This window comes from Malus domestica, chromosome 03, assembly GCF_042453785.1.
Source record: "Malus domestica chromosome 03, GDT2T_hap1".
NCBI lineage: Eukaryota > Viridiplantae > Streptophyta > Magnoliopsida > Rosales > Rosaceae > Malus > Malus domestica.
Window position 1 is genome coordinate 5,095,307 of NC_091663.1, and position 26,867 is coordinate 5,122,173.

The 26,867-nt window shown below is 39.7% G+C and overlaps 3 protein-coding genes, 1 long non-coding RNA gene and 1 pseudogene across 5 annotated transcripts; 3 read left to right on the forward strand and 2 right to left on the reverse strand.

Annotated features, from left to right (window-relative positions):
• The first annotated feature begins 13 nt into the window (after positions 1-13).
• Positions 14-2,148, forward strand: LOC103407706 (SAGA-associated factor 11-like). The gene is made up of 4 exons (XM_029099621.2): positions 14-189; positions 360-435; positions 1,277-1,588; positions 1,695-2,148. Exons 2-4 carry the CDS (start codon positions 385-387, stop codon positions 1,875-1,877), a joined length of 546 nt encoding a protein of 181 aa, XP_028955454.2. The 5' UTR covers positions 14-189; positions 360-384; the 3' UTR covers positions 1,878-2,148.
• A 589-nt stretch (positions 2,149-2,737) lies between these two features.
• LOC139194612 (receptor-like protein kinase FERONIA) lies at positions 2,738-4,007 on the reverse strand (annotated as a pseudogene).
• Positions 4,008-5,485: 1,478 nt separating this feature from the next.
• Positions 5,486-15,497, forward strand: LOC139194394 (SAGA-associated factor 11-like). Of its 2 annotated transcripts, XM_070818860.1 has the most exons (5): positions 5,487-5,730; positions 5,854-5,929; positions 14,626-14,937; positions 15,044-15,100; positions 15,164-15,497. In XM_070818860.1, the coding sequence occupies exons 2-5, from the start codon at positions 5,879-5,881 to the stop codon at positions 15,224-15,226; spliced, it is 483 nt and encodes a 160-aa protein (XP_070674961.1). In that variant the 5' UTR covers positions 5,487-5,730; positions 5,854-5,878; the 3' UTR covers positions 15,227-15,497. The 2 variants fall into 2 exon arrangements, with proteins under 2 accessions (XP_070674960.1, XP_070674961.1); XM_070818859.1 differs by having other exon boundaries at positions 5,486-5,730; positions 15,044-15,497.
• An 861-nt stretch (positions 15,498-16,358) lies between these two features.
• On the reverse strand, positions 16,359-19,407 carry LOC139194395 (receptor-like protein kinase FERONIA). The gene is made up of 2 exons (XM_070818861.1): positions 19,150-19,407; positions 16,359-18,090 (listed from the first exon to the last, which is right to left on the reverse strand). Exons 1-2 carry the CDS (start codon positions 19,328-19,330, stop codon positions 16,664-16,666), a joined length of 1,608 nt encoding a protein of 535 aa, XP_070674962.1. The 5' UTR covers positions 19,331-19,407; the 3' UTR covers positions 16,359-16,663.
• A 267-nt stretch (positions 19,408-19,674) lies between these two features.
• LOC139194396 (uncharacterized) lies at positions 19,675-22,179 on the forward strand. Its single transcript, XR_011579160.1, has 2 exons — positions 19,675-20,646; positions 21,133-22,179. It is a non-coding gene; the product is annotated as an uncharacterized lncRNA (long non-coding RNA).
• Positions 22,180-26,867: the final 4,688 nt, after the last annotated feature.

Below are 26,867 nucleotides of genomic sequence, written 5' to 3' on the forward strand. Positions count from 1 at the left end.
AGTTCTTTGTGACCAGATGGCATGTTATGATAGGTTGAAGTGAATAATAGAAACAAGCGCATCGCAGTGTATCACACTCCGTTCTCCTTCCCCAAAATCCCAATTCCATCGATTTGGCATCACTTCCCTCTCTACCTTCAGTCTCAGAGCAGCTTCCGATCACTTCCCTCTCTCCCTTCGAAACAATCAGTAAGTCTCTCTCTCTCTCTCTCTCTCTTAGTTCAATCAATTCAATTCCACGATCTATATACTTATAAATTCTGAATTGATATTGATTTAATATCAAATTTGCTTTTCAAAAAACAATTTCTTCTTTTGTTTGGTGATGAAATCTAATAAATTATCTGTATTTTGGGTAGGTTTATAAACCCATTTAGCTCCTTCATGTCGCTTCCAAATGAAGAAAATGATATGTCCTCTTCTCCCGATGCTCAGGTATTTCCCCTTTTACATTCAAAGCAACACCCTTTTGTTTCTTTTTGCATTTGGGTTTTGCGGTATTGGACCTGGAAGAAGTTGAGGGATTTTGAACTTTTGGTTTGAATCTGTATGAAAAATGGGTTGAAAATTTTTGTGGGTTTTGAGTTGTTATGTGTTTAAATGCATTGAGATGGAGATGTGGGTTAGGCTGGTTGGTTATGACATTGTGCTTCCCCCTTGCAGCCTAGTTCGTATCCTCATCCTCGTAAATTAGAGTAGTTTAGAGTAGTGTCTTGCCAATAGAAAAATGAAGATAAAAATAATGCAATGAGATGCATTTTGTCCATTTGTAGATGATTTCACAGTTATCTGTTCTTGACCTTTTGGAAGAACAAATTACTAGCTCTGTTGATTTCAATGGCTAAGTGGTTATGTACTAGTAAGTTGTAGATATCTTGCTTTGGTTTGGTGATCACATCTTTTCGAGAAAGAGAAAATGCCCAAGATACAAGGGTTGTCTTCTGCCATTTACCAAATTCTTTGTCAAGATGAGCAAATTGATGGAACTAAAGATATGAGTTTGATTATCATAGTGGAAGAAACTGGTGGATTTTACGTTTTCAATAAATGTTTAGGTATGGGATGTTCGAAGGCCAATCCCTCTGGCATTATCATAAATTTCTACTTCAGAGCAGTATAGGGTTTTTCATTTTGTTGGCGAATGTTCTAGTGTAGGCAACGCCTAGAATAAAGATGATTAATGTAACCTCGAAACTTAACATTTGAAAGATTTCGTGTGTGCATGTAGAAATCAGTTGACAATATAATTTCGTAATTTGATGGCTTGTGGTTGCAGCTTTCATCTCATGTTTTTGGGGACCTCCTCGATTCAATTATTGTTGATGTTGCATCTGAGTGTCATCGAATAGCAAAGTTGGGTCTTGATCGTAATTTTGAAGAAGAGGAAGAAGAACTAAGGCTTTCAGCCCAAGCACGGGTGAGGGTAGCTGATCCGAGTAATAGTGGTGAAGCAAATGGCAAGTATGTGGTTGACATATTTGGGCAGAATCATCCTTCTGTAGCCAGTGAAGTGTTTGTGTGCATGAATTGTGGTCGGTCTATCGTTGCTGGGAGGTTTGCTCCTCATCTGGAGAAGTGTATGGGAAAGGTAATTATCTGTCATCTCTTCATGTAGTAGACATTCCCCCACATTTTATTTGTGAAGTCCTTAAACGAGAGACTAATAGATATTGTGATTTGTTGCTCCACCACAGGGTAGAAAGGCTCGCCTCAAAGTGACAAGAAGTAGCACGGCTTCACAGACTCGGAATTCACGGGGAAACCCTGCTTCTACATACTCCACATATTCAAATTCCAACAGCACAAACCGATTATCAAATGGAGCATCCGCTGTTGCTGGTGAGGAGTACTCGAATGGTGCATTGGAAGAGCCATGAAACAGTTTAAGAACTGGTGAGCTCCCCAAGTTACTTGGATGCAATGGATCTTGCATATTTGCTTAGGTCGTTATGTTTGTGGAAATGGAAGCCAAATTTCGAATAGCAGTCTGTTGGTTTAGTCCACTTTCCACTGTGATATAATATGACCGGAGGAATTATGTGATGACATTCGTTTTCTAGTGCGAAGAAGAGCACCGTGTATATAACATTCTTGATCGTACCTTGAATGATAATTCTGAATCTCATAAAAGTTGATTTTGTTTCCGAATTCTAATTGTTTGCTGAACTTATATTACATATACAAGAAAACCCAATCCAAGCTTTGTTAATTACAATGGCTAAAGTCTGTTGTAGTCTTCGTAATGTGATTCAAAACATCAAAATTTGAAACAATTCATGTATGAATTCAAATGTCAGTTGCCAGTAAGTGTTTCAGACTTCCGTTCCATGCTGGCTTCTTGTTGCATTTTCGGCTTCCATTGTTGTTGATGTTGCATCTGAGTGTCACCCAATGTCATATAGGTTGAAAATCAGAGTTCATGATGAACAAACTAACAAACGAATATCAAATGAATATAAGTTTATTAACCGAAAATAAAGAATGACGGCTACAAATCACTGAGGATTACATTGTGATTGACTTATTATTCTATAGAGCTACAAATGATCATATATATATATATATATATATAGAAAATAACCTAACCCAAATAGGCAAGGGAACAAAACTCTATATTAATGGGCTAGCCCCAAAAACCAAACATTAAAACAAATCTAAATACTAATATTTTCCAACAATATACCCAATCGAGATATCATTTTCAGAATATTGCTCCCATTTCGTAAAATGCTGCTCATCATCTTTCATTCGTTTCGTTGATCTCAGAAAAGATTGTCATAGATATATATTGTTTGGATTCATTAGGAGCACAACTTTGCTCGGTACTACTGGTTTTGTCGCCCCTGTCATTGGTAAAGGCAACCCCATTGTCAACCTTACTTCCAATGCTCTTTTGATGAAGCTGCAGTGCAAACTCAAGGCCCCTCACAACATCATTCATCGACGGTCGTTTGATTCCTTTATCATGTAAGCAACTTATAGCAATCTCAACGAACTTGTTCAAGCACTTGACTTCAATATTACCCTTCACATTTGGGTCAATGATTTGGTCAAGTGTCCCGCCTCCATGACAACTTTTGGCCCACTCAGCGAGGTTGATTTGCCTAGTCTCCACCGTATGCAGCAGAGCTAGCCTTGCACACAGTATCTCCCACAAAACTTCTCCAAATGAGTACACATCAAACTTCTCAGTAAGTTGTTGATGTCAGAAGTAATCCAAGTCTAGATACCCGAAACTACCTTTCACCACGGTGCTGATGTGCATTTTGGACGTGTTGTTCGTGCCCAATTTTTACAACCCGAAATCTGAAACCTTGGCGACCATTTTCTCATCCAATAAAATATTTGTGCTCTTAACATCACAGTGAATAATGGAGCCATTGGCGCCACTGTGAAGGTAGTGCAACCCTCGCGTTGCGCCAATACAAATTTGGAGTCGTTGTTCCCAAGGAAGAGGCTTAAGGTTACCAATGTGATAGAGATGGTCACCGAGAGTGCCGCGTACCATGTAATCGTAAACCAAGATCATCTTGCCATTATCTGAGCAGTAACCAATGAGTGAAACCAAGTGGCAGTGGCGGAGTTGGGAAAGCAGCTCGATTTCCGTCTTGAACTCGCGGGCCCCCTGTGATGACTCTGGTCTCAGCCGTTTGATAGCAACAGGAGTGACACCACCGTCAATGCCTCCTTTGTACACATTGCCAAACCCGCCAACCCCAATAACGAAAGTATCGTTGAAGTTTTGGGCGGCGGCTTTAATCTCAGCCAGTGGAAAGTAACGACACATATAAGGCGGTAAAGGTGATCCCGGAGTCTCTGTTGACTTTGTCTTCCCATGGTTGGAGTCGAAGGACTGGACTTTTCCTCGTGATCATTGGAACATATCTTGGAAGAATCCTAGGAGGAGAGATAAAACAAGTATGACAAAAACTTCATCAAAGACGAGGGAGGTAGTTCTTGACAATAGCGGTTTTGGGGAAGTACTGGATACGGTGACGGCTAGCTTCATGCTTGCCTGGCAGTGACTGCTAAAACTGCAGATGTAGTAGTGGTCGCCTGCGGAGGTGAGTGTGATGTTTGCTGGGCCAGTTGTGAGATACCATCGTTACTTGGACAACGTTGTGTACACCGGTGGTGAAGTTGAAAACTGGCATGGAGAGTTATTGCAATTCTGTGAGTACAAAAAATAAGGTTATTTAGCTGAAAACTTTACTAATTAACCATATAAAATATAAGGAAAACTAATGAAAAATGTTTGAAAACTTTGAGTTTTAACGATAAGGACAAAATAAATAGTAAAATAAATAGTACCAGGTTTGACTTTTTAGTGTAAAAATGTGGTTTTTCGTTAAAGTGAACAGTACCGTGGACTTTTCGTTAAAACTCCCTATAATATATGGCCAATTTTTATTTTGAACCTAATCAAGTAGGTATATTCATTTGGGAAAATACTTGTGTCCTTCCTATTAGTGAACCTACTTGTCCATCTACTTCAGATTAACATATTTTCGCCTTACAAACTTGATAATCAGAACTGATTATTCGCTTTATTACTTTTCTCTCGCCATATGCCTACACATGTGTGATAATTAGCTCTTTTTAATTATTATTTTTTTAATTTTACTTATTTAAATATTATTGTTTTTTATTAAAGTATATTTTGAAATATAATGAACATAGCCATCCACAGTTTCACTATGTGGTCTCTTTTGTATATCGTTTTTAAATCTTAAAAGGAGGCGGGTAATTTGGGTATTACGAAAGCTTCACCATTTTGGCTTCTCTCCATTTCTCTCTGTCGATGATCAGTCTGTTTTCTGATGCATGATTTTATCTCCTACTCCACCAAATTGTATGGATTATATATCAATATATGTATATATACGTATACGTATATGTATATATATGTATATGTATATATGTATGTCAAGGATGCATGAATTGGAAAGAGGTTTTTCTCAAAAGTCAACAGTGGAAAAGACTGGAGTCTTGGACGGGTAGCCTTGACCGGAGAAATTCTCAGTTTATCGAGAACACGATTCGGTACACAAAGTATCATAATATAAGTAGTTGAATTTTTTTTAAATATTGAACTACTTATATTATAATATTTGGTGTATCGAACCGTGTTTTTGACACATTGAAAAATCTGTCATAGCCTTTGACCTGCATCTAGGAATGCTTGCATGTATGTGGGACGCTTGGTTTTCTTAACTTTGTGTGCTTCCCAGTGAACGGGAGACAGAGTGCTTTTAAAATTAGTTATGAATCTCATTTTTTTAACGTTATTTAACACAAAAAATTGACACACTTAATGATATTTTTTTTTAATGTAAATGAGTCATACTCAGACATGGGATACTCACTTATTAGAAAGTGTACGAGCAAGTATATTAGTTGTCTATGTCTAAATAACATCATTCGTTTATTTAAATATGCATATAAAATTCTTTAAGAACCTTATAATACTGAATTAGTTTTTCGGAAAAGTGCTAGTCACTTTGCATGTTTTGGTCCAACGTAAATTGATTACCAACTAATTGAAAATTCCACAATTTTGATACTTTTTAAAATTCGAGCATTTTACCGCTTTCTTAGTTATATAAAAAGAATGGAAGCTATTAGGAATTAGAGTGCATATACATAATTGCTCCGCTCATCACTTCCCTTCGAAACAATCAGTCTCAGAGCAGCTTCCGATCACTTCCCTCTCTCCCTTCGAAACAATCAGTAAGTCTCTCTCTCTCTCTCTCTCTCTCTCTCTCTCTCTCTTATATCAAATTTGCTTTTCAAAAAACAATTTCTTCTTTTGTTTGGCGATGAATTCTAATAAATTTTCTGTATTTTGGGTAGGTTTATAAACCCATTTAGCTCCTTCATGTCGCTTCCAAATGAAGAAAATGATATGTCCTCTTCTCCCGATGCTCAGGTATTTCCCCTTTTACATTCAAAGCAACACCCTTTTGTTTCTTTTCGCATTTGGGATTTGCGGTATTGGACCCGGAAGAAGTTGAGGGATTTTGAACTTTTGGTTTGAATCTGATAAACCTAGTTCGGAAACCCTAATGAACAACCGGTCCACGTCAGCACCACCAAACCTTCCCGCTGCAATCTGTAACTGAAAGGATCATAACTGTTAAACCACTAGCTGTACACCCTGGACAAAAGGAATGGTGCACATGGACACAACATTCCTTTACAGCTTGTCTACCACATGGGTTCTGCACTTGTGTTCTGATTGCTGCATCGTGGGCAGCAAGGACATCACTTGCATTGCATTTGTTTATTGCATGCGTGTCTGTAACAGTGTATATAAATATAAACTCTGCTGTCCATTGTAGGTAGTGCAGTGAAATAATAAAACAGTTTGAATACAAAGTTTTTCATGGTATCTAAGAGCTGACAGTCTAAACGACCAAAAGCTTTAATTTTTTTTCTCTCATGGCGTCCAGTTCAAGTCCCTCAAATCCCATTGCTTTTCCCTCTCTTCCAAATGCTTCCAACTTTCTGACTATCAAGTTGGATCGTACCAACTATCCCCTATGGCATGCCTAGATGTTGCCCTTGCTTCGTAGCAGGAATCTGGTGTCTTTTGTCGATGAAACCAACCCATCTCCTCCTGCCTTCTTGAAGGATGATGCTGGCCAACTCACTGATAAAGTCAATCCTAACTTTGATGCATGGATTCAGCAAGATGCTATGGTTCTCTCTTGGATCAACAGTTCGGTCCATCCCACAGTTCTTGCCTCTCTTATTGGTAAGACAAGTTCTATTTCTGCATGGACTTGTTTACATGACAGGTATGCTTCTCAGTCTACTGGCCGTCTCCTCCAATTGCGTAGTGAGCTTATGAATACCCATCGTGGTGATTCCTCTATTGCTGAGTTTCTTGATCGCATTAATTGTCTTGCCGACACTCTCTCCCTCTCTGGTTCTCCTATGACTGACTCTGATCTTGTTGCAATTATTTTAAATAATGTTGGGCCTGCTTATGAGAGTACTGTTGCTTTTGCACAAGCACGGGATGAGGCCATTACTTACAGTGCCTTGGAGGCTCTTCTTCTTGGTGCAGAGAGACGTCAAAAGCTTCATACAATGTTTGAAAATGGGTTCACTGCCCTTGCTGCTGGAAGAGGTCGTTCAGGACCTTCCCGTGGTCGCGGTGCTCCTCGCGGAGGCCGTGGTCACTTCAATGGTGGCCGTGGCCAGTTTCCTCCTCGTTCTCAAGGCCAGGAACACCATGCTCCTCCACACCGACAACCTCATGATGGCGTTTTTGGTGCTCCTCCTTCTCCAACCCAATCTGGTGGCCGTATCCAATGCCAAATATGTCGTCATCACGGCCATTCTGCAATCGATTGTTTCAATCGCCTCAATATGGCCTATGAAGGACGTGTTCCTACTCCACGTCTCCAAGCTTATGCTGCTACTGCAGCGTCTCCGGCAACTGCCTCTCCTTCTGGCATCCACAACTGGCTTTTTGACTCTGGAGCCAATGCACATATCACCAATGATTTGAATCAAGTTTCAAATCCTCGTCCCTACAATGGCACTGACAATGTTAATGGCGTGGTGGACGGATCAGGTTTGCACATTTCTCATGTTGGCACTTCTTTTATTCACACACCCCATCACTCCTTTACCCTTCCCCACACCCTTCACTGCCCTAATGCTTCTACTAATGTTATTTCCATTAATCAATTTACCAAAGACAACCATTGTTCACTGACCTTATATCCCAATTCCTACCGTGTTCAGGAACTTCAAACGGGGAATATGCTTTTGCAAGGCCGGAGTAAAAATGGTTTTTATCCATTTTTCAGTTCTTCTGTGGTCAACCATGGAGTCTTTGCATTTGTCGGTGTTAGAGTGTCGGATGCTATTTGGCATTCTAGGTTAGGTCACCCTGCAAGTTCTGTTTTGCGTAGTCTAATTTCCCAAAATAAATTACCTTTAACTGGTAATGCAACCTACGACTTTTGTTCATCATGTCCCCTTGGCAAAAGTCATAAGTTGCCTTTTAATTTATCTTCTTCCCAGTCATCGTTTCCTTTGGAATTAATACATTCAGATGTATGGATTTCTCTTTCTTATTCAATTAATGGTTACAAGTATTATGTTGTTTTTGTGGATGATTTTTCTCGTTATGCATGGCTCTATCTTTTAAAATTAAAGTCTGATGTTTTTCAAACCTTTGTTAATTTCAAAAAGCTTGCAGAAAATATGTTCAACACCAAAATTAAATTTTTTTCAATCTGATGGTGGATGAGAGTTTGTCAATTCCTCTTTTAAACACTTTTTCTCTCAACATGGCATTCATCATAGACTCAGTTGTCCTCATCATCCTGAGCAAAACGGTCTCGCGGAACACAAACATCGTCATCTTGTTGAAATTGGCTTAACTTTACTTGCTCATGCGTCTCTCCCTCACACTTTTTGGGATGACGCTTTTCAAACTGCAAATTATCTCATTAATCGTCTTCCCACCAAAATCTTGAATGGCGTCTCTCATTTCCAAAAATTGTTTTCAAAATCACCCCAGTATGATTTTCTCAAAGTATTTGGTTGTGCTTGTTTTCCCTATTTACGTCCTTATACTGATTCTAAACTTAAGTTTCGATCAAAACAATGCATTTTCTTAGGATACTCATTAAATTATCAAGGTTATAAATGTTATGATCCTACCACTGGCAAGTCTTTTCTGTCTCGACATGTTGTTTTCAATGAAAAGAGTTTTCCATTTAAAGAACTTGCTCCTTCGACCTTGTCAAACCCTCATCCGTTGGACCATGTCCTCGACATTGATACCTTCCATTACACCCAACCACATTTGACCCCACTGAACCCTCCTTCCCTTCCAACACCGATTGTCGCCACCTCCCTCCCTCAATCCCTACCACTACCTACCCCAGACTCCCATTCTCACCCATCAACTTCCACTCCTCACGTGAATATTGAACCTGCCAACACCACTTCACATACTGTTCCTTCCACTCATCCCATGATCACGCGTGGTCAACAAGGAATTCGAAAACCAAATCCCATATATGCTTGCATCACTCACGTTACTAATACTTTGGTTAAGCCCACATGTTTCTCACAGGCAAATAAGTCTCCACAATGGCGCCAAGCCATGGCAAATGAATTCAACGCCTTACAGCGTACTGGCACTTGGACTTTGGTACCCTACAAGTCTTCTATGAACGTGTTACCAAATAAATGGGTGTATCGCATCAAAACAAACTCTGATGGTTCCATCGAGCGTTTTAAAGCTCGCCTATTGCCAATGGATTTCATCAGCAAGATGGCATTGATTTCTGCAAAACCTTCAGTCTGGTGGTCACACATGCCACCATTCGGCTCATTCTCTCTATTGCTCTTCACTTTCAGTGGCCTATCCGCCAACTTGATGTTCAAAATGCCTTCCTTCATGGCACGTTGAATGAGGAAGTTTATATGCGTCAACCTGCAGGGTTCGTTGATCCACAGTTTCCCTCTCATGTGTGTCGACTTCGACAGTCTCTCTATGGTTTGAAACAAGCACCCCGTGCTTGGTTTCAATGTTTTTCCCAGAAACTAGAACACTTGGGCTTCACTGCTTCCCAAGCTGACTCGTCTCTCTTCACCTATTTTGATGGCTCAACAATCATTTATCTTCTCATCTATGTGGATGACATTTTAATCAAAGGGAACAACAATGCTCACTTGTCTCAGTTTATCACGCAGCTTGGTACTCATTTTGCAATGAAAGATCTTGGGCCCTTACACTACTTCTTGGGGATGGAGGTTTCCCGGACGCCTTTTGCTTTCTATCTCACTCAATCCAAGTATATTTTAGAGCTTCTACATAAAACTAATATGGCTGACGCCAAGCCCATCTAAACGCCAGTTCCCAGTGGTAAACGCTTGAGTTTATATGATGGTGAGCCTCTCTCAGATGGATCTTCTTTTCGCAGTGTTGTGGGCGCCCTTCAATACCTTCTATTTACACGTCCTGATATTGCTTATGCTGTCAACCAAGTGTGTCAGTTCATGCACTCTCCAACTACTGCGCATTGGGCTGCAGTCAAACGCATCTTACGGTATTTGAAAGGCACACATGATCACGGCTTACTTTACAAACCCAGTCCTCTCACTCTCACTGCCTTCGCTGACGCTGATTACGCTGGCGACCCTGATACCCGTTGTTCCATTGGCGGTCACTGCATATTTCTTGGCAATAATTTAATTTCCTGGAGTTCGAAAAAGCAACGTGGAGTGTCACGGTCTAGCACAGAGGCGGAGTATCGTCAACTTGCCTATACTTCTGCTCATCTCTCATGGTTCGCAATCTTTTCCGTGATTTATATCTTCCATTACAGCCACCTCGTCTCTGGTGTGACAATATCAGCGCCATTGATGTTGCTTCCAATCTTGTTTATCAAGCTCGCATGCGCCATGTTGAAGTGGATTATCACTACATCCGGGACAAGGTCATTCGCAAGGAAATAGAAGTTGGTTATGTAGCTACCATAGATCAAATTGCCGATTTTTTAACCAAGGGTTTGTCCTCTGTCCGCTTTCATTATCTTATCTCCAAGCTTCCTGTTCGTCAACGCCCCGTCAGCTTGCGGGGGCGTGATAAACCTAGTTCGGAAACCCTAATGAACAACTGGTCCACGTCAGCACCACCAAACCTTCCCGCTGCAATCTGCAACTGAAAGGATCATAACTGTTAAACCACTAGCTGTACACCCTGGACAAAAGGAATGGTGCACATGGACACAACATTCCTTTACAGCTTGTCTACCACATGGGTTCTGCACTTGTGTTCTGATTGCTGCATCGTGGGCAGCAAGGACATCACTTGCATTGCATTTGTTTATTGCATGCGTGTCTGTAACAGTGTATATAAATATAAACTCTGCTATCCATTGTAGATAGTGCAGTGAAATAATAAAACAGTTTGAATACAAAGTTTTTCAGAATCTGTATGAAAAATGGGTTAGAAAATTTTTGTGGGTTTTGAGTTGTTATGTGTTTAAATGCATTGAGATGAAGATGTGGGTTAGGCTAGTTGGTTATGATATTGTGCCTCCCCTTTGCAGCCTAGTTAATATCATTGTCCTCGTAAATTGGAGTGATTTAGAGTATTGTCTTGTCAAGAGAAAAATGAAGATAAAAATAATGCAATGAGATGCATTTTGTCCATTTGTAGATGATTTCACAGTTATCTGTTCTTGACCTTTTGGAAGAACAAATTACTAGCTCTATTGATTTTAATGGCTAAGTGGTTATGTACTAATAAGTTGTAGATATCTTGCTTTGGTTTGATGATCGCATCTTTTCGAGAAAGTGAAAATGCCCATGATACAAGGGTTGTCTTCTGCCGTTTACCAAATTCTTTGTCAAGATGGATGAGCAAATTGATGGAACAAAATATATGAGTTTCATTATCATAGTGGAAGAAACTGGTGGATTTTACGTTTTCAATAAATGTTTATGTAGTTCGAAGGCCAATCCCTCTGGTATTATCATAAACTTCTACTTCAGAGCAGTATAGGGTTTTTCTTTTTGTTGGCGAATGTTCTAGTGTAGGCAACGTAGAATAACACTAGTAGAAAAACATGTTTGCGCGACGGAATCTTGCGCGACGCAACAAATTTCGTCGCGCAAAGTATGTTTGCACGACCCTAAACACTAAACGTCTCGCAAAGGATGTTTGCACGACTGTACTTTGCGCGACGAACCATAACGTTGCGCAAATTGTTTTGCGCGACGCATAAATTTGTCTGTCGCGCAAACTACCTTTGCGCGCCGTTTGGTCCGTCGCGCAAGATCTTGGCGCCAAAAAAAGAAAGTTCCCCCATTTTTTACCAACTTTGCGCGACGCCCGTGTACATACGTCGCGCAAAGTCGTCGCGCAAAGTTGTTTTGCGCGACGTACGTTCACGTGCGTCGTGCAAAGGAACTTGGAGCGACGTATGTGCACATACGTCGCGCAAAGTTAACGACTTTTTCTACTTCACTAATTCAGTTTGGGAGGTAGAAACTGCAAACCCAGTTGCAGCAGCTACCTCCATCCCCCATTTCTCTTCAAAACCTTCTCCAATCCGTCCCTTGCTCATAAATTCAACATACAAATATTTCATCTCTTTTCATCATGCAATCCCTCCTTTGCTATTTGATGGTCTTTGATTTGGGGTAAGCAAATCTAATTTAGCTGTTGAGAATTGAAGTTTTTTTTTTTCATAAACTTGAATTGAATACTTTTGATGGCTTATATATATGAAGGTTTCAATCATTTGTTTTGAATGTTTATTGTATAACGGTATAGAATCAGTTGAACATAGAAGAAAAATTGTAACTTTGTAGGTGGCGCTGCTGTTACTTGTATGCCATCTTTCGTCATACGATTTCATTTGTGGAGTTAGCAGAACATGTTCCATTAGTTCTTTTCAATCTTCAGCATTATCCATTATTTATTCCAAATCAATAAGTTCAATCTGTATATTCTCAGTAATCACTTCTCACTTCATATTCTTTCGGCATTATGTATCTGCATCACTATATTCGCTGAATGCGGCTATTTTCCATAGCTGCTCTCAACACCACCTCAATCAAAACATGCAATTGTTGAGAGTTACTGAAATCAAAACAACAACTTCCACTCAATTTCTCAGCAACAGAAAGATCAAGCCAAATCAAAACCAACAACTTTAAACTAAATTGCACAAAAGAGGCAAAATTTAATTGCTATACAGAACTATCGGTCTAATCGAAAACAATCAGAATTCGAGACTCTACCTCCTCCATCCTCCGAGAGCGAAGCCTTCCTCAGGCAGCATCGCCGACGGAGGCGGCAAAATCGGATCGTCGGACCTGCCAAACCCTCCCTCCAAGCCCTGGCTGTTCGATTTGTCGTAGATCGAGGGAGGAGAGAAGGAAGGATATATGAAACCATCATATATCATTCGTCTTAAGAGAGAGGATGGATAAAATGAAACCATCATATATCATTCATCTTAAGAGAGAAGGAAGGATGGATCCATCTTAAGGGAGTCGGTGGTAGAAATGAAAGGTAGAGATTTAATCTCCATATAATAAAAAATTAAAAATAAAGAAGACTTTGCGCGACGTAGGTATGATTGCGTCGCGCAAAGATGTTTTGCACGACGTATGCATACCTACGTCGCGCAAAGTCTTCTTTTTGTTTTTTAATTTTTTTTGTTTTCTTTTGCTTTTCTTTTGGGGTTCTTGCATAGCCTTTTTCTTTTGTGGTATCCACTTATGTAAATATTTGAAATTGATGATCAAATTAGTTCATTGTATTCATATAGGGTTAAAGAGCGTAACTGTAAAAAATCATCAAGATCGGAGTTAAAATAACCTTTAAATCGTGATTTTTCGTTTATATCCGTTGAAATGTTTTGTCCCATTACTTGATCTCTGAATGTTTTTTTTTTACGATTTTTGGTGTATGCGATCTCCAAGCATATACAAACAAGTTTGACGGTTGGATCGTTGAAACTAGTTTCGTACAATGCGTATCCCATCAAAACATTAGATTCACTAACACTTGAAGTTTATTTATACTTTCATCAAGTATAACATAAGATTTGTGGTATCCACTTGTGTCAATGTTTTAAATTGACGATCAGAATGGTTGATTGTATTCATATAGGGTTAAAAAGCGTATTTGTAAAAAATCATCAAAATCGGAGTTAAATTAACCGTTAAATCATGATTTTTCGTTTATAGCCGTCGAAATATTTTGTCCCGTTACTTGATCTTTGAATGTTTTTTTTTTACAATTTTTGGCGTATGCGATCTCGAAGCATATACAAACAAGTTTGACGGTTTGATCGTTGAAACTAGTTTCGTACAATGCCTATCCCATCAAAACATTAGATTCACTAACACTTGAAGTTTATTTATAATTAAAAGATATTTTATAATTAAATACTTTTGCTTGGACATCTTGTATGTACATTTTCAGATATTTTATAATTAAATACTTTTGCTTGGTTAATTAATTATTATTTATAATTTAATTACAATATTTATCAAAAATTTAAAAAAAAAATTATTTTTCACTAATTTAAAAAAATTTAAAAAAAGGGTTTGTGCGACGTACGTCGTAGGATGTGCGTCGCGCAAAGTATCTTTGCACGACGTAGGACACGCGTCGCGCAAAGTCACTTTGCACGACGAACGTTATACGTCGCGCAAAGATACTTTGCACGACGTAGGTATACGTCGCGCAAAGTAACTTTGCACGACGAACGTTGTACGTCGCTCAAAGTATTTTGCACGACGTAGGTGTACGTCGCGCAAAGTACTTTGCACGACGTACGTTATGTGTCGCGCAAAGCTACTTTGCGCGACGCAAGTTATTTTGCGTCGCGCAAACCCTAGAGTCACGGCCTTGGCGCGACTGTTAGTGCGCAACGAAGTGTACGTCGCGCAAACTCTTGCACAACGATTTTTGACTTTGCACGACGAATATACGTACGTCGCGCAAAGTGGTTTTTTTACTAAAGATGATTAATGTAACCTCAAAACTTAACATTTGAACGATTTCGTGTGTGCATGTAGAAATCGGTCGACAATATAATTTCGTAATTTCATGGCTTGTGGTTGCAGCTTTCGTCTCATGTTTTTGGGGACCTCCTCTATTCAATTATTGTTGATGTTGCATCTGAGTGTCATCGATTAACAAAGTTGGGTCTTGATCGTAATTTTGAAGAAGAGGAAGAAGAACCAAGGCTTTCAGCCCAAGCACAGGTGAGGGTAGCTGATCCGAGTAATAGTGGTGAAGCAAATGGCAAGTACGTGGTTGACATATTTGGGCAGAATCATCCTTTTGTAGCCAGTGAAGTGTTTGAGTGCATGAATTGTGATCGGTCTATCGTTGCTGGGAGGTTTGCTCCTCATCTGGAGAAGTGTATGGGAAATGTAATTATCTGTCATCTCTTCATGTAGTAGACATTCCCCCGGTTTTTATTTGTGAAGTTCTTAAACGAGAGACTAATAGATATTGTGATCTGTTGCTCCACCACAGGGTAGAAAGGCTCGCCTCAAGGTGACAAGAAGTAGCACGGCTGCACAGACTCAGAATTCACGGGGAAACCCTGCATCTACATACTCAACATATTTAAATTCCAACAGCACAAACCGGTTATCAAATGGAACATCCGCTGTTGCTGGGGAGGAGTACTCAAATGGTGCATTGGACGAGCCATGAAACAGTTTAAGCACTGGTGAGCTCCCCAAGTTACTCGGATGCAATGGATCTTGCATACTTGCTTAGGTTGTGATCTTTGTGGAAATTGAAGCCAAATTTTTAATAGTAGTCTGTCGGTTTAGTCGACTTTCCACTGTGATATAATATGACCGGAGGAATTATGTGATGACATTCATGTTCCGGTACGAAGAATTAGCGCCTTCTATATGACATTCTTGACCATATCTTGAATGATAATTCTGAATCTCATAAAAGTTGTTTTGTTTCCAAATGCTAATTGTTTGCTGAACTTATATTACATGGGTTTTTAAGCCAAAATGGTCCTAGAGATTTGCATAACTAATCACTTTGGTCCTTGAGATTTGAAATCAATAAAAATGGTCCTTAGTTTGTCCATAATCCATCATTTTGGTCATTCCTTGAAAAATGAAGGACCAAATGACAAAAATACTCTCAACTTAATAAACAATAGTCCAAAATGATTTGACAAAGATTGAGGGTGTTTTTGTCATTTTATCTTTATTTAATAGGAAAACTAATGAAAAATGCTTGAAAACTTTGAGTTTTAAGGATAAGGACAAAATAAAGGGTAAAGTGAATAGTACAAGGATTGACTTTTTAGTGTAAAAATATGATTTTTTGTTAAAGTGAACGGTAATGGGAGCTTTTCGTTAAAGTTCTCTTATTTAATGGAGATTTTTCAAGAAATGACCAGAATGATTGATGGTGGACAAATTCAGAATCCACTTCTGTTGATTTCAATCTCAGGGATCAGGAACCATTTTAACTAAAAAGTCTATTACATATATACGAAAACCCAATCCAAGCTTTGTTAATTAAGATGGCTAAAGTCTGTTGTAGTCTTCATAATGTGATTCAAAACATCAAAATTTGAAACATTTCATGTGTGAATTCAAAAGTCAGTTGACAATAATGTTTCATACTTCCGTTCTTTGCTGGTTGCTTGTTGCATCTTTCGGCTTCCATTGTTGTTGATGTTGCATCTGAGTGTCACGCAATGTCATATAGGTCTGATGTTGCATATGAGTATCACCCAATGTCATATAGGTTGAAAATCAGAGTATGTGACGAACAAACTAACCATATGAACAAACCGAGGAACAAACGATTATCAAATGAATATAATTTTATTAACCGAAAATAAAGAATGACGCCTACAAATCATAGAGGATTACATTGTGATTCACTTATTATTCTATAGAGCTACAAAGTGTCATATATATATATATATATATATATAACTAACCTAACCCTAATAGGCAAGGAAATGAAACTTGTTATTAGGGGCAAGCGCCAAAAAAGCAAACATTAAAACAAACCTAAATACTAATAGTTTTCAACAATATACACGTATACATAAATCCTATCGAGATATCATTTTCAGAATATTGCTCACATTTTGTAAAATTGTGCTCATCATCGTCCATTCGATTCATTGATCTCAGAGAAGATTGTCACAGATATATGTTGTATGGATTCATTGGTAGCACAACTTTGCTTGGTACTACTGGTATTGTCACCCTTACTTCCAATGCTCGTTTGATGAAGCTGCAGTGCAAACTCAAGGCCCTTCACAACATCATTCATCGACGGTCGTTCGATTCCTTTATCATGTAAGCAACTTATAGCAATCTCAACGAACTTGTTCAAGCACTCGACTTCAATCTGACCCTTCACATTTGGGTCAATGATTTGGTCAAGTGTCTCGTCTCCATGACAACTCTTGGCCCACTCAGCGAGGCTGATTTGCCTACTCTCTACCGTATGCAGCAGAGCTGGCCTCGCACACAATACCTCCCACAAAACCACTCCAAATGAGTACACATCAGACTTCTCAGTCAGCTGTTGACGTCGGAAGTATTCCGGGTCTAGATACCCGAAACTACCTTTCACCACTGTGCTGATGTGTGTTTTGGACGTGTTGATCGTGCCCATTTTTGACAACCCAAAATCTGAAACCTTGGCGACCATTTTCTCATCCAATAAAATATTTGTGCTCTTAACATCACGGTGAATAATGGAGCCATTGGCACCACTGTGAAGATAGTGCAATCCTCGCGCTGCGCCAATACAAATTTGGAGTCGTTGTTCCCAAGGAAGAGGTTTAAGGTTACCAGTGCGATAGAGATGGTCACCTAGAGTGCCGCGTGCCATGTAATCGTAAACCAAGATCATCTCGCCATTATCGGAGCAATAACCAATGAGTGAAACCAAATGGCGGTGGCGGAGTTGGGAAAGTAGCTCGATTTCCGTCTTGAACTCACGGGCCCCTTGTGATGATTCCCGTTTCAACCGTTTGATAGCAACAGGAGTGACACCACCGTCAATGCAGCCTTTGTACACATTGCCAAACCCGCCAACACCAATAACAAAAGTATCGTTAAAGTTTTGGGTGGCGGCTTTAATCTCAGCCAGTGGAAAGTAACGACATAGATAAGTCGGTAAAGGTGATCCCAGGGTCTCTGTTGACTTTGTCTTCCCATGGTTGGAGCCAAAGGACTCGACTTTTCCTCGTGGCAGGAAAATCTCTAGGAGGGGAGGCAAAACAAGCTCTAGGATGGGAGAAAGAACAAGTATGCCAAAAACTACACCAAAGACGAGGAACACTGTTCCTGATAGCGGCGATTCTCGGGAAGCATTGGATACGGTGACGGCTAGCTTCATGCCTGCCTGGCAGTGACTGCTAAAACTGCAAATGTAGTAGTGGTCGCCTGCGGAGGTGAGTGTGATGTTTGCTGGGCCTGTTGTGAGGGATGAGCCAATTCGTTCTTCTTCGTTGCATGAGTGGAATGATGCCTTCGTTACTTGGACAACGTTGTGTACACCGGTGATGAAGTTGAAAACTGGCATGGAGAGTTATTGAAATTTTGTGAGTACAAAAAAAATTAGGTTATTTAGCTTTAAACTTTACTAATATAATATGGCCAATTTTTACTTTTAACTTAATTAACGAGGTATATTCATTCGGGAAAATACTTGTCTCCTTCCTATTGGGAAATAATAAATATATTTTCATCGTACAAACACCATAGTTGAATTGATTATTGCCTTTATTAATTGTCTCTACGCACACGCTTGCCAATGTGACAATTAGTTTTTTTTATTGTTTTATTTTATTTTTTTTACTTATTTAGATATTATTATTTTTAAATATTTTTTAAATAAATATGTAGATAATCTAAAGAGCATCTTGCAAAAAGTTTGGGTATTATGAAGTTTAAAGGGTACTTTTAAAATTTTTGTAATTTTTCTGTTTTATTTTCCTTTGCATCTAAAGTTTGTTAAGAATATTTAAACAACTTTTAGGGTTGTATGTTATTCAGTTTATCATTTTTTTAGTCAGAAAATCGAGAGTTCCTCTCAAACTTCTAGAGTTCCATTATTCTTTCAAGAGAGACCGTTTGTAATTCCTTCTATCTACAACTTACGTTGTTCCATTACATATATAGTGAAAATTTGGGTAATGTTAGGAGACTAAATTTGTAGATTAAATTTTAGAAACTAAAGGACATAAAAGTTGATGATTGATTTACTATTTAAGCATTGATAAACGTGCTCATTTCTATTGGTGATACATCATATAGTTTGTAAATTTTGTCTCAAATTTAATTTCTCTAGCATAATCCAGATTTTTTTTTCGCTTCTATCTACAACTTTAGGGTTTGAAACTATTAAAATAATTTAGGAGAGAGAGAGATGTTTGTTTCAAACCCAGGACGAATAAGTAGAAACCCAACACCTTATCATTAGGATATTGACCACAAGCGTCTACAAGGATTATAATGAGTAAATAGAGCAACGTGTTTATAGCATATAATGAGAAAAATCACAATATGATATGTATGTTGTTCATGAATTCTAAATTATAATACGAGTGAAATAGCATGAGTGCAAAACCTTACCGAGTGTATCACCAACCGTGAAGTTGTTGTTAGTAGCAGCCCAATTTACATATTCTTGTGGCCCAGATACTGGAATAGTCCAACCCATGTTATCTCCCACAACATGCACTTTCTGTGTTGCCACACTTTGCACAAACATTGCCACAAATACACCAAAAATAACAACCATATTGCTCTCCATTTCTCTCTGTCGATGAACAGTCTGTTTTATGATGCATGACTTTATCTCCAACTTTACCAAATTGTATTGTTTATGCGTACGTCAATATATGGCAAGGATGCATGAATTGGAACGCGGTTTTCATCAAAAGTCAAGAGTGGAAAAGAGTGATGAAAGACTGGATGGAGTCTTGGACACGGTAGCCTTGACCTGCATCTGGAACGCTTTGCTTATATGTGGGAGTCGTGGGACGCTTGGTCATCTTAACTTTGTTGAAGAAATTTTTCAATGTGTCTGGATGGACACACTGAATAATTTCTCAACTTTGTGTGCTTGCAAATTACATTCCCATGCCAATGGACGGGAGCCAAAGTGGAAAGTTTTTAACCTTCTAAGGTTAATTCTGAATCTCGTTTTTTAATAACGTTATTTAACACAAAAAACTGACATACTTGATGATATATTTTTAATGTAGATGAGTCCCACTTGTATATGTGGTATTCACCTATATATATTAGAAAGTATAAGAGCAAATAAATCAATTTTCTATGTCTAAATAACATTAAGAATATGAGGAGTTTGACTATGCTAGTCACTTTTCATGTTTTAGTCCAACGTATATTGATTACCAACTAATTGAAATTTGAAAATTCTATGATTTTGACACTTTTGAAAATTCTACGATTTTAAGGCCCTCAGTCACACATATACAATATAAAATAAATTCATACGAGATTCAAAAAATATTTTGTAATGCACCACAAACTCGTAATCACTTGAACGTATCTCATACCATTAGATGATTTACCAAAGTACTAAGGAGAATTTTTCAATATTTATATATATTATATGTTATATAATAAATATGCACTTATTTAAATGATATATAACAAATGAAGGCTTTATTAACCATGTAAATGCCAAGTGGCACAATCTTAGTTATAACATGTGCTTTGATTCTAGACCATTAGATTCTAGCTAGATTGGATGATTGTTGACCATTGGAAAATAGTTAGTTAGATGATTACTTAGCCATTACGGTTTTTATCTTCTATAAATAGTGAGTGGATTATATTTACAATGTAACGAAGGTTTCATCTCTCTAATACAAAAGCATCTTTACAATTCTCTCTCTAACACTCTCTGTGTCATTTTCTGCTTCCTTGTAACAACTGTTATGATGGTATTGAGCTGGTTCGTTCTTTTTTGGGGCGTGGTGTTGATCGGAGCAAGTTGGTGCTGATTCAGAACGGATTTTCTCTTGATTGTTGGTTCTTTTTCTTGAAGTTTCAACAATGGCGGTGCTGTTTGGATCTTGACGATACTTGTGAAATCAGGTTCTTTCTTTCGACTCTCAGGGTGATTGATTGTTCTTGAGACTAAAATTGAGGCATGAAGCGAGTCCAGTTTATGTCATTATTGTAAAAATGTTGAATCTCTTGGAAAATCGTTGAGGCACGAAGCCATATATGTTTCTTGGATACTGAATCTGATTCTGATATTGTTGTAGCACGAAGCTTATTGTTTTTTTCAAATCTTGATTTGTTGAAAATGATTATGGCACGAAGGTCTTATTTCTTTCCAGAAAACACAAATTAGGGCATAAAGCTATCTGATGTGTATGAATTTGGTCCTATTGACACGAAGTCTATTATTTGCCGGGTGAAAGATATATGTTTGCACAAGAATATTGTTGATTTTATATAATCTAGAGATAAAAGGCGAAGTATAGTTGATATAAGGTTATTGAGTTTGGTATTTCTGAAGAATTAAGGTCTCTGTGGAGTTGTCTGTTTGGCTAATTGTAGTTCTTTGTCTTATAGTACCATGAGTTCTTCACCACTCAAGATGGAAAGTTTGTTGGGGATGCTTACTATTCTGTTACAAGATGATAACTTTGCTAAGTGGTCATTTCAATTTCAATTTGTCCTAGAAGGCTATGATCTTTTTTACTACTTTGATGGTACCAATATTTGGCCACCTAAGTATGTATTGTCTTTGGAGAGTGGAGTAACAAAGGAAATAACTGCAACGCATGGTGAATGGATAAAGACTGATAAGGCATTGCTGAGTCTTCTGATTGTAACACTTGGTGATGAGGCAATTGAATATGCAGTAGGAAGCAAGACAGCTCATGAGGCTTGTATATAACTTACTGACAGGTATGCTACTATGTCGAGGGCAAGGATAAATCATCTCAAGATTGAGCTACACACAATCAAGAAATGAGTTGATTCAATAGAGAAGTATTTGTTGAGGCTTAAACATTTTAGGGATCAATTATACGCTGCAAGAGAAAATATTTCAGAGAGTGATTTGATTGTTGCTACCTTAGCTGGTTTACCATTTGAGTATAATATGATAAGAACTGTGATTGTGGCAAGATAGTCACCTATTACTTTAAAGGAATTTCGTGCACAACTACTGAGTGCAGAAAAAACAACAGAAGAATATCAAACTACAATGCAGCTTCCAATGACAGGCATGTTTTTTTAGGGTGAATCTTCTGCTAGTGGAGCTCAGAAACAATTTTACCAAAGGGAGTCTTCTGCAACAGGTGCTAACATGCCATTTTATCAAGGAAATGATTCATATGGTTCTAGTTCCAATTCTCAAACCTATAATGGTGTTGGATTTGTGGGGCAATACCAAAGGAATTCTGGCAATGACAATGGTGGAAATGGATCTAATGGGGGAAACTTTTCTCAGCATCAACAATTTCAAGGTCCAAGAAATAACAATGGTTACAATGACCCTAGATTCAATCAAAGATAGAGGTTTAATGGAGGAGGCAATTCTGGAAGTTTTACAAACAGAAATTGTGGTTTTTTTGGCTCTTCTAATAATCACAAAGGCAGTTCAAATTGGAATTCTTGGATGGAAATAATGGTCATAAATCTAATATTATACCAACAACAACAACAACAACAACAAAGCCTTTTCCCACTAAGTGGGGTCGGCTATATGAATCCTAGAACGCCATTGCGCTCGGTTTTGTGTCATGTCCTCCGTTAGATCCAAGTACTCTAAGTCTTTTCTTAGAGTCTCTTCCAAAGTTTTCCTAGGTCTTCCTCTACCCATTCGGCCCTGAACCTCTGTCCCGTAGTCACATCTTCGAACCGGAGCGTCAGTCGGCCTTCTTTGCACATGTCCAAATCACCGGAGCCGATTTTCTCTCATCTTTCCTACAATTTCGGCTACTCCTACTTTACCTCGGATATCCTCATTCCCAATCTTATCCTTTCTCGTGTGCCCACACATCCCACGAAGCATCCTCATCTCCGCTACACCCATTTTGTGTACGTGTTGATGCTTCACCGCCCAACATTCTGTGCCATACAACATCGCTGGCCTTATTGCCGTCCTATAAAATTTTCCCTTGAGCTTCAGTGGCCTACGACGGTCACACAACACGCCGGATGCGCTCTTACACTTCATCCATCCAGCTCGTATTCTATGGTTGAGATCTCCATCTAATTCTCCGTTCTCTTACAAGATAGATCCTAGGTAGCGAAAACGGTCGCTTTTTGTGATCTTCGCTAGATTGCTCCGGTCATTAGTGTGGATAAGTATATAAATGGATAGAGATAGGAAAGCAAACACAAGATGTACGTGGTTCACCCAGATTGGCTACGTCCACGGAATAGAAGAGTTCTCATTAATTGTGAAGGGTTTACACAAGTACATAGGTTCAAGCTCTCCTTTAGTGAGTACAAGTGAATGATTTAGTACAAATGACATTAGGAAATATTGTGGGAGAATGATCTCGTAATCACGAAACTTCTAAGTATCGGAGTGTGGTGTCGTCTTGACTTGCCTTAATAGTCTCATAAGTAGATGTGGCATCTTCTCTGGAAGTACTTTTCCTCCATCCAGGGGTGGTATCTTTAACTGGTGGAGATGCACAAGGTAATGTATCAATTTCACTTGAAGCTTACTTGTAGTTTCAGGCTTGGTCAAGCGCGATACAAATCATGTAGTAGGAGTCCCCCAAGTCGCCGAGCTAGGGGGTCTGCTGAAAGAGGTGACAGACAAGGTAAGCAATCAGAGCTCCGACTGATTGTTCACCTTCTCCCCGTCTTGCAACAACATGAAGGATAAAGAGAAGAAAAATGAGAAGAGATGATATAAGATACTTTTGCTTTTGAAGAAGTAACTTTCCACAGGCTTATTCTTGAACTGAGCTGGAGGGTTTTCTGGTTTCCTCCAGAGTATAAGGCCGACTGAAGAATTTGAGGGTCAAAACAAGTCCATCAAATCTAGAGTACGTTCCACCCTGCTGATATGGGATACTTTTGCTTTTGACAGAGTAATGGATGTATCGGCACGTGTGCTGTTACGCTTGTCTCCACATGCTTCCTTGTATCCTTCGCACTTGCCCTATCTGTTCCTCAAGCAGATGCGGAATCTTCCCTGGAAACATAAGATGTTGAAGATGAGTACTCGAGAGCAATGCCAGGTAAGTAATCAGGTAAGGGGTTCCAGGAAGTCAGTTCCTGGCTGGAAGCTTGATTCCAAGTGCTGACTGATTGCTCTCTTTCTCCTTGTCTTACAGGTAAAAACAAGGCCAAAGGAAAAGACAGGGAAAAAGCATGATATGGGATACTCTTGCTTTTAACCCTGATGATATGAGATATTCTTGCTCTAGTATAGCTTGTTTGCAGAGGTATTATCGGGGGGAAAGAAAGCTGAATATTTCGAAAGGCTTCGTTGGGAGTGCCCTCTCAGATATGATGAAGGGTTGAGCATTTTTGCAGGTCTGCCTGTCCGTTGGGGATGGAGGTCGACATATATAGGAGTCTCCCTAACAACAAGTAGTAATGCTATTCCTTTACCCTGCTTGGTCATAGCACGGTAGTGGGAGCTGTCAGTTTCACATGTTTTAACTCTGTCAGAGCACTTTGAAAAAGTGGTCTGTGGTATCTGGCTCTCGAGATTCGGAGAACGATGCCTCTTCGATTTTTGAGAAAGCGATCATGCTGGGGGTCTGGCTCTCGAGATTCGGAGAGCAGTGTCTCTTCGATTTTTGAGGAAGTAATCATGTTGGGAGTCTGGCTCTCGAGATTCGGAGGGCGGTGCCTCTTCGATTTTGGAGCAAGCAATCTTGTTGGGAGTGTTGTCTCGAATGTGAGTAAAGGTTGGGCATGTTTGCTAGTCTACCTTGCCACGAAGCACAAAGGTTGACACACAGGGACTTTCCAATTATCCAGCAATGGTACTGTTCCTTTACCCTCTCTTCGATTTTGAGAAAGTAGTCATGTTGGGAGTCTGGCTCTCGAGATTCGGAGGACGGTGCCTCTTCGATTTTGGAGCAAGCAATCTTGTTGGGAGTGTTTTCTCGAATGTGAGTAAAGGTTGGGCATGTTTGCTAGTCTACCTTGCCACGAAGCAGAGAGGTTGACACACAGGGACTTTCCAATTATCCAGCAGTGGTACTGTTCCTTTACCCTTGTGGGTAATAATATGGTAGCTAGACCTTCAAAATTTATGTGTCTAAACTTTGTTAGTGCTGTTTCTTTGCTATTCTTTTACCTTTCTTGGTCAGAGCGATTTAGTGGGAGGTGCAAGCTTCACGTGCTCAACTTTGGCAAAGTTATATGTGGTACCCATGAGCTATTGTTGCGTGTGGGAAGTGGGTAATTGAACAGTAAGATTTATGTGCTTTCTACTTCACCAGAAATCTTCGATAGAATGCCCATAATTTCTACAAAGCTGAGTGTGCGTGTGACAGGTGCTGACAAGGCTAGAAAAGTAGGTGCCTCTTCGATTTCTGAGATCGGCCCTCGTGGTCTCTGAGCAGCCCAGCTTTTGAGAAAGCGAGCGCCTCTTCGATTGATTCGGAGAACGATGCCTCATCGATTTTTGAGAAAGCAATCAGGCTGGGGGTCTGGCTCTCGAAGATTCGGGGAGCAGTGTCTCTTCGATTTTTGAGAAAGTAATCATGTTGGGAGTCTGGCTCTCGAGATTCGGAAGACGGTGCCTCTTCGATTTTGGAGCAAGCAATCTTGTTGGGAGTGTTTTCTCGAATGTGAGTAAAGGTTGGGCATGTTTGCTAGTCTACCTTGCCACGAAGCACAGAGGTTGACACACAGGGACTTTCCAATTATCCAGCAATGGTACTGTTCCTTTACCCTCTCTTCGATTTTTAATAAAGTAGTCATGTTGGGAGTCTGGCTCTCGAGATTCGGAGGACGGTGCCTCTTCGATTTTGGAGCAAGCAATCTTATTAGGAGTGTTTTCTCGAATGTGAGTAAAGGTTGGGCATGTTTGCTAGTCTACCTTGCCACGAAGCACAGAGGTTGACACACAGGGACTTTCCAATTATCCAGCAGTGGTACTGTTCCTTTACCCTTGTGGGTAATAATATGGTAGCTAGACCTTCAAAATTTATGGGTCTAAACTTTGTTAGTGCTGTTTCTTTGCTATTCTTTTACCCTTCTTGGTCAGAGCGATGTAGTGGGAGCTGCAAGCTTCACGTGCTCAACCTTGGCAGAGAACTTTGGCAAAGTTATCTGTGGTACCCATGAGCTATTGTTGCGTGTGGGAAGTGGGTGATTGAACAGTAAGATTCATGTGTTTTCTACTTCCCCAGAAGTCTTCGACAGAATGCCCATAATTTCCGCAAAGCTGAGTGTGCGTGTGACAGGTGCTGACAAGGCTGGAAAAGTAGGTGCCTCTTCGATTTTTGAGATCGGCCCTCGTGATCTCTGGGGAGCCCAGCTTTTGAGAAAGCGAGCGCCTCTTCGATTTCTGAGATCGGCCTTCGTGGTCTTTGAGCAGCCCAACTTTTGAGAAAGCAAACGCCTCTTCGATTTCTGAGATCAACCCTCGTGATCTCTAAGCAGCTCAGCTTTTGAGAAAGCAAACGCCTCTTCGATTTCTGAGCAGGCGCCTCTTCGATTTCTGAAGCTCCGTCGAGTGCAGATTTTTATAGGGGCTGGCATTAAGTTCCAAAGCACACTTGAATCTCCACCAGTAGAAGCTTCATTCTTGCACTTCTAAGATCTTGATTTGTCCGACCTCTTCTCTCTTCAACACCTTTGAAAATGTCTGGCCCCTCCGACCGTCGTTTTGACTTGAACCTTGTTGAAGAGGCAGCCCCGCCTTCTCCAGACAACATATGGCGCCCATCCTTCGTCTCCCCTACTGGTCCTCTTACCGTTGGGGATTCCGTGATGAAGAATGATATGATCGCTGCGGTGGTGGCCAGGAACCTTCTCACTCCCAAAGATAACAGACTACTTTCCAAACGGTCTGATGAGTTAGCTGTTAAGGATTCGCTGGCTCTCAGTGTTCAGTGTGCAGGTTCTGTGTCTAATATGGCCCAACGCCTATTTGCTCGAACCCGCCAAGTTGAATCATTGGCGGCTGAAGTGATGAGTCTCAAACAGGAGATTAGAGGGCTCAAGCATGAGAATAAACAGTTGCACCGGCTCGCACATGACTATGCTACAAACATGAAGAGGAAGCTTGACCAGATGAAAGAAACTGATGGTCAGGTTTTACTTGATCATCAGAGATTTGTGGGTTTGTTCCAAAGGCATTTATTGTCTTCGTC

What these genes read in the sequence shown, in the direction of transcription:
- LOC103407706 (XM_029099621.2), top strand. Translation starts at nt 385, where the DNA reads ATGTCGCTTCCAAATGAAGAAAATGATATGTCCTCTTCTCCCGATGCT. An exon ending in CCTCTTCTCCCGATGCTCAG is followed by an intron (nt 436 to 1,276) that starts GTATTTCCCCTT and finishes TTGTGGTTGCAG; the next exon opens with CTTTCATCTCATGTTTTTGG. An exon ending in TGGAGAAGTGTATGGGAAAG is followed by an intron (nt 1,589 to 1,694) that starts GTAATTATCTGT and finishes GCTCCACCACAG; the next exon opens with GGTAGAAAGGCTCGCCTCAA.
- LOC139194394 (XM_070818859.1), top strand. Translation starts at nt 5,879, where the DNA reads ATGTCGCTTCCAAATGAAGAAAATGATATGTCCTCTTCTCCCGATGCT. An exon ending in CCTCTTCTCCCGATGCTCAG is followed by an intron (nt 5,930 to 14,625) that starts GTATTTCCCCTT and finishes TTGTGGTTGCAG; the next exon opens with CTTTCGTCTCATGTTTTTGG. An exon ending in TGGAGAAGTGTATGGGAAAT is followed by an intron (nt 14,938 to 15,043) that starts GTAATTATCTGT and finishes GCTCCACCACAG; the next exon opens with GGTAGAAAGGCTCGCCTCAA.
- LOC139194395 (XM_070818861.1), bottom strand. Translation starts at nt 19,330, where the DNA reads ATGGAGAGCAATATGGTTGTTATTTTTGGTGTATTTGTGGCAATGTTT. An exon ending in CACGGTTGGTGATACACTCG is followed by an intron (nt 18,091 to 19,149) that starts GTAAGGTTTTGC and finishes TCTCCATGCCAG; the next exon opens with TTTTCAACTTCATCACCGGT.